Here is a 6871-nt window from a genome sequence, read left to right as displayed (position 1 = left end):
AAGAGAAGAAAAAAACCTATAATTAAAGATACTGTAGTGTTTATCTGCAGATGGCAGGCTGGGGACTTTTAGCCAATGTTATTACACGCAAAATGCTTTCAGGACCTTCCAGAAGAGGAGAGCTGCTTGAGTGCCATTACCTACACCGGGCAGAAAATGCTGGGGAATCTGAATTCCAGCAGGGCTCCCATGTATTCCACAGGCACAGGAGATGTCCTGCCCCAGGTCAGGGGGATGCAGGGACTAAGGAATTGACTTCCTGATTGGCAGCTGAGCACTTAAAACACAGTAAGATTTATGACTCATGGCAATGCAACACAGTCTCAGTGAGGACATCTAAATCCTGCTGCTGCTTTCCCAACTTACCTATCACACAAGCTGGGAATACTGGGATAAATCCATGGTCTGTAGTAAGAACTGGCTGAAATTCCATGAAAGTGCCCACACAGTCCTCTCTGCCCCTTATTGCTTTAACTAAATTCGCAACTTGAAATAGGGATCTATTCAAGTCACTGATGCTGGGATGAGCAATGAGGGGGAAAGAGCAAATGTTTTTGGGATCAGGGCAGGGGAATATTGCTAGTGGAGGCAGACCTTCTCTTCCTGACCCTTTCCTTCCCACCAGCAATTGTTCTGCTCATGTTTTATCAAGGCATCATGTAAAGATGGACAGCAGGACTCAGGCCACCACATCTATCTGGTACCTGACCACCAGCTGCTGTTTTGTTCCCCTCCAATCCTGGCAATCCCTTCCTACCTCTGGTGTCCCTTCCCTGCCTGAGCTGCTGGAGCACAGCAACTTGATGTTTCCAAAGCATCACGCAGGAAAGGCTGGAAAAGCCAGCCTGAAATGGCTCTTCGTGTTCCAGCTCTGGTTGATTTATTCCTAATGAGATCGGCTCAGGGACAGGCAGCAGCCAGCAGTGCCTGGAGCAGGAGCTCTGCTTGCACCATAGTCGAAGCTCATCTTGGAGAAGGGTTTGGGGAACTGCCCCCCACAGGGCCCCCCCCTGCTCCCACATCTCCATCCAAATAGCCGGGAAGTACAACGGGAAAAAGCCCATCCTAACTCCTGCCTCGGGGCAATGCTTGTAGGCAGAAGGAAGAGCTGAAATCCTGAGGGAGAGGAGATACTCTGCTCCCTGTGCCATCCCACCCTGCTGCATCAGTGCCTTTCAGCCCTTTTTTCCCCTTACTCGGAAGAAAGGAAAAACAGGAGATAAGAAACAACCTGTTGAGCATTTAAATTTTAAAAACGCAATAAAATAATCAGAGAAAGCTTCCACATACCAACCGCTGTCTCTAAAATTATTTTAGCACAATTCTTTAGCCTCAGGGTCTGCCATGTTTTAAAAAATCCGTTTTCTTTCTAATCTTCATAGGAAAAAAAACAACTTTAAAAATTCATTTTGGCTCTATACATTTGCTCCTTCCTCTTTTTCTCTGTTTCATCTTTTCCTGCATCATTTACCTTACTATGACTCTTTCTCCCTTCTTCCTCCTCTCTTGTACAAGAATTCACCTCTTCCTTTTTCTTTCCCACCACTTCTCCTGCGTGGCTTTCTCTCCCCTGACTTTTTGACCATGTGCATCCAGGCCAGTGTTCTCTGCTCCCAACCACCTGCCCACCTCCATCCCTTCCCTCCTACTGCTTCCTCCACCAAAAATTCTCATTTACACCTCTCCCATATCCATTCCCAGCACTGGTCTGTCTTCACTGTCTTCCATGTACGGCTGACTTTGAGGTCCTGGGATCACTGATGAGTGTAGGCTCCTCTCCCAGCTGAGCCCATCCATGCATCCAAGCTCTGCCCAGCTCCTTCCCTTCTCACCCTCCACACCACAAGACACCTAAAATCTATTGATCACCCTCCTGGGCTTCAGGCTGATATGGGAAGTATCAGAGAGCAGAAGGAATTTGAATGAGGGAAGATTTATGACACACCAGCAGCTGTTGGCACGGGGAGGCAGAGGGGAGAGGGGCGAAGAAAAGCACTTTATTTTTCCAAAGTCTCGCTCTTAACACTGTGAAATTGGGTTTGGCCTCCCCCCTACCCCAGCCTGAGCAGCATCCACCACCCTGCTCCTCTGCATCCCAATGCCTGGCTGGCTCCGACCAGGAACGCCAGCGCTGGAGGTGTGTTAATGGGTTTGATCTTCCCAACGCTGCTGCCAGCCACAGCAGCACTAAATACAGGCAGCAGGAGCACAGGGCAAATTAAGTATGTTGCCCAAATCACACAGTATTTCCCCAATCTTCCCACCATCCCTTCCTCCTTGCTCCAGGAATGTGGCAAGGGCCAAGGTTTTAGTAAAGCAGGCACCTGGATGGGATTCCAGCCTTGCACACCAAAGCTGCCATTGAAAATAGGGGTGTGAAATGGCTTCGAGGCGAGAATCTTGCCAAATTTAGCATCCAGCAGCCTGAATCCACAAGAGGATGAAAAGTCTTGATGAGATTGAATAAGCAGGGATACCTCACATCTCTTCACACGCTGTTCTAAATAGTAAAGGATTTAATTGGCATAGAGATTTAAAGAGGAAGTTTGTAGATTTCCCTGACTGTATGAGCACCCTGGCTCCTTGGTAGATCATCTCCACTTATTAATTCCTTTACTTCCAGACCCACAGATGTTATTCTGGCATCCAGGAAAACCAGCAAGTCAGATCAAACCAGAGCATGCTGTTTATTCCCCGTGTCCCCACTGAACTGGAGACACTGATGGGGTGGCTAGGGAACGCGAACACACCCAGATTCCCAACTCCATGAGGTGCAACACCCATCTCAGCTGCCACAGACGGTGGAGAGCCACCATTTATCTGAGCAGAGGTGTTTTTTCCCCAGCTTTACCTCTCTGTCCAGGGGCTGCCTGAGCCACACGACACCAGTGACGCTCTCCACGGCAAAGAACCGACTGGCCTCCTCCCCGACCACCCCGAAGACCAGCGGGTCATTGTCCAGGTCCCGGGCCAGCAGCTGAGTCACTGAGGAACCTGGGAGAGACAGAGAGGAAAGAAATCCTGAGCAAAACAAGGCAGAGAAAAAGAAATCCTGAAAACATCCAGCTTGTCAGAGATCAGAGGTCTGCAGAAGACCTGGAATCACGCCCATGACGCTCCAGTGTCTCAAGAGGAGTCAGGCTGTGCATGGTCTGACTGTTCTGCCTAGCACAGATCGTCTCCCTCCTTGCCTTCATCAAAAGAGAAAGTCAGCCCAGTTCAGCCCTGGCACTAGAGATGGAGGATCCCACACCTCCTCTGGGTAAGCCCTAACCAGCCTCCCTCACACTCTCATCTGCCAAGGGGCACCACCAGCAGGTACAACAACAGAAGCAGGGGACAGCCACCACCCCTGGAGCCTCATTTCAGCCGCACAAGAACCTCCTCAGATCATTCTGGGCCTCTCCATGACACTTCTGTGTGCACTCACAGTCTGCCATGGCTGGCTGACCACGGGTGGCTGCCTATTGTCCCACCCAGCTGCTCTCTGTGCCTTCCCCAGCAGGATGGGGGAGAAAACAGGAGGAAAAAAGCTGGTGGGTAGAGATAAGGATGGGAGATTCCCTAGGATGCCTGGCCTTGAGGATGCGATTTCTCCTTGGCCACGTGGATTTGGGGATGGGGGACACAGTCTGTGTGAGCCACCTTTGGCAGTACCAGAGCACTCCACGCCCCCAGGTCACCTGGCCAAGGAGAACAGATGCCCAAATTTCATCCAGCTGGGAAGGGAAGTGCAGCTCCAGCAGACCAGAGGGCAAAAGCAGCAGCACAGTTTGGAGAGCAGAGTGAGCCGGGCAATTCCCGATCAATTGGTGCGACATCAATCACAGCAGAAATAATGGAAAAATCCGATATGAGATTCCATTAATAAAGAATTAAACTATAGGAACATAATTAATGCCAGACGTGATTTTGTGGAAAATAGAGCTTGTCAAACAAACCTGATTTTACTCTTTGATGAGATTTCAACCTTGGCAGATAAAGAAGAAATAATAGAATTCTGTAAGGCATTTGGCTTTGCCCTGTGTGACTTTGTGATTAAAAATTTAGTGCCCCACGACATCGATGAAGCACATTTTGAGTGAGGACCCAGCTGGCCTGGCAGGTCCCAAGGCCACCAACCTCACTGGGGACATACCAGTGTGATGTAAAACTGCTGTTGGTACAAACTCGGGTGACAGCATGGCAGATAACTGGGAGGACCCAGCAGCCAGGTGAAGCCCTCGGAAATTTGGGCTCGTTTGGTAAAAAATTATTTTTACAACCCTGCTCCAAGCGTCCTCAAAAGGCTGGAGGGCCACAGCTGCAGAGGAGAACATCCCAAAGCCAGCCCTTCTGGCAGGACTGGGGATCCAAGCATGCAAGGAGCCATTCCACGCCCCGCCTGGAGAGCCACAGTGCTCTTGCAGAAGTCAGGAATGGTTTTTAGGTTAAAAAGCTGGTTCTGCCAAGGCTGCAAATCTACAAGCTGCTTGCCTGGCTGCATCGCCTTCAGGACTGGACGCAAGAGGAAGCCATAAAATTTCAAGAGCTAGCAAAAATGCTTTTCCCTTAAAAAAAGGCTTTAAAATCTTGAACTGCCTCATCTATGACTAAGAAGAGTGAGATGACTCAGGCCATCTCGAGCACATCCATGGAGAGGACAAAATGTGATACTAAGCAATGAGCGCGAAAGCACGGCAGGATTCAGTGCCCAAACCGGACAAATTCCTATTTGGAGGAGGAATAGCAGATGTTTTAAAAAGAGCAGCTAGAATTAACCACTGGGAAAAAAACATTCCTTCCACCAACAGGTGCAAGTGAGTGATGGGTCACAACCAAAGACACTTTGGATAAAGACAAAAACAAGTGGTTTTATCCCAGCCTGCGATCAGAGAGTTCATCTGCAATGTTCTCACCTCTTCAGTGCAGCCAACCCCATAGATACAAAGATCCTAAGCTTTCTCAAACCTTGTAGCCCTGATATAAAACAAGGCAGCAGCTTGATTTTATGCTGGAGGATGTTCAAAGCCATCCTTAGCAAAGGTTTCCTTGCCCCAAGGAAAAAGGAAGACACTCAGTCTCCATGGCAGTGAAAGCCAGTAACCAGGGCAAAATAAATCCAGGATCATGCCTCTTTATTCTGCCCAGTCTAACAGGAGAACAGACTTCCACCCTTTACATCCCATTCAAAAAACCCAGATCAACAAGCCACCTGCATTTCCCTCCAGAATGGGAAATATTTCAAACTCCAAAAGGTCTTGGTTGCATCTTTGGAAGGGAAAGGATCTTAAAATTCCTGCTGAATAGGAAAACCATGTGCCACCCAGTTTTAATCATATTTGTGGTTTGCGTGTTGCAAACCCAGTCGTACCAATAAATAAAAAAATAAATCAACAAGCAAACATTTAACTCTTCTCTCTTTGCACTGCAACGGCCTCCAATGGTCAGGGAATTCAGCTCCTAAATTCAGGACAACCTGGACAAGGAGGCAAGGCATTTCTGGGCAGAGCACATCATCGCACCTCCATTTCTTGCTCCTGCCAGTCTCTGGAGTCAGATCCTTGGGAAATAAGGATCCTCAGGGCTCGACCACCCTCTGCTCTGAAAAGAGTGAAACCAAGGACAGATTCCTCAACTTCTCTGTGCTTTTGTTAGTCAAGAAGCTTCATTAGAATGTAGATAGGGACAGCTCAGAACCAGTATGAGCTGTGCTATAGCAGAGGAAAATTCCATCTTAAATAGACCCTCCCAAATGAGGCACCAAAACCTAAGAGCTCTTTCACCCTTTGCCTTACCTCCCCGTCAGGCAGTAATCACCATGCTACCTTCAGAGCACCAGAAAAAAAGAAGTATCACAAATGTATAAAATACAGATCAAAAATAACAAATTAAATAGAAGATAATAAGAAACAGCCCTGAAATGAGAAATGAGCCTTCACAATTGTTTTGCCCCAAGTTTTTTCCAAGTTTTACCCCAAGGGAATGCTAAGTTTAGGAGTGTGGTATTAAACCTTCACCACTTTCACCACCACGACAAAAGTTTGTACAAGTTACCTTCCACCAATTTCTTCAGCACCAATTTATTGTATTTACTGATTTTATCCCACTTTCTTCCACCCCTCATCAGGGAGCAGAGGGTCCTGCCTGCACAGGGCACGCAGAGCCAAAACAGCAGCACATCTGCCAGAAGCCCCTCTCAGGGCTCTCACAAAGAAAAGCACCTTCCCACCTGTCCCCGGGGTCGTGCTGGAGATGCTGCCCAAGCCTCCTTGAGCCCAAGCACCAACCTGGCTCCAGCAAGGGCTGAGGAAACAGGGACAAATTATCTTTCTGCAGTACAAAGTTACAGGCTCCATTTGTTTCCTCTCAGGAATCAGACAGGGCAGTTAAGTGTCTTGATTTCACCAGATAATCAGAATTTATCTTGTCTCCTTTTGCCTCCTTTTTCTCCATCACAGCTACTTCTCCCTCTTTCTCACACATACACAGATTTTCTTCTTTCTCCAAGTCTTGAACTTTGATTGACCTCGGGAGCTTTTCTTTTTTTTTGGCTGTTGTTTTCTTCCTGATTGGATTTTATTATATTTTTTTTAGGTTTAGCTGTTTTATGGGGGCTACTTTTGCATCCCATTGAGGAGCCCTTGTCACAGCACCTTGCTCGCAGCTGGAAACCTCTGTATTTTTCTTTGCCCTTCCGCTTTGCCAAAGAGGAAAGGGGGAAAAGGGGTCGCACCTCAGTGATCCATCTCCATTGGTTTTGCTTTCAACAGGAGGACGAGAAGGGAGAAGAAATAAACTCTCTGGAACTATTCTAGAGCTCCTGGAAGGTTTTGGAAGTGCAGAGCCCCAGGGGCAGGGAGAGAGCTGGTGGAACAAGAACCCGGCCACG

The 6871-nt window shown here is 48.1% G+C and overlaps 1 protein-coding gene across 6 annotated transcripts in view; it reads right to left on the bottom strand.

Moving 5' to 3' along the window:
* Positions 1 to 6871, bottom strand: part of CDH23 (cadherin-related 23) — a 175373-nt gene that overhangs the window by 144925 nt on the left and 23577 nt on the right. For all 6 annotated transcript variants that reach the window (XM_017746348.1, XM_017746349.1, XM_017746350.1 and 3 more), the window contains exon 3: positions 2852 to 2994. In XM_017746348.1, the coding sequence (XP_017601837.1) occupies positions 2852 to 2994 (143 nt within the window). The remainder of the gene's footprint in view (positions 1 to 2851; positions 2995 to 6871) is intronic.

This window comes from Corvus brachyrhynchos, unplaced genomic scaffold (assembly GCF_000691975.1).
Source record: "Corvus brachyrhynchos isolate BGI_N302 unplaced genomic scaffold, ASM69197v1 scaffold279, whole genome shotgun sequence".
In the NCBI taxonomy this organism is placed as follows: domain Eukaryota; kingdom Metazoa; phylum Chordata; class Aves; order Passeriformes; family Corvidae; genus Corvus; species Corvus brachyrhynchos.
Note: the sequence above shows the minus strand (reverse complement) of the source record. Positions and strands in the feature narration are given on the sequence as shown.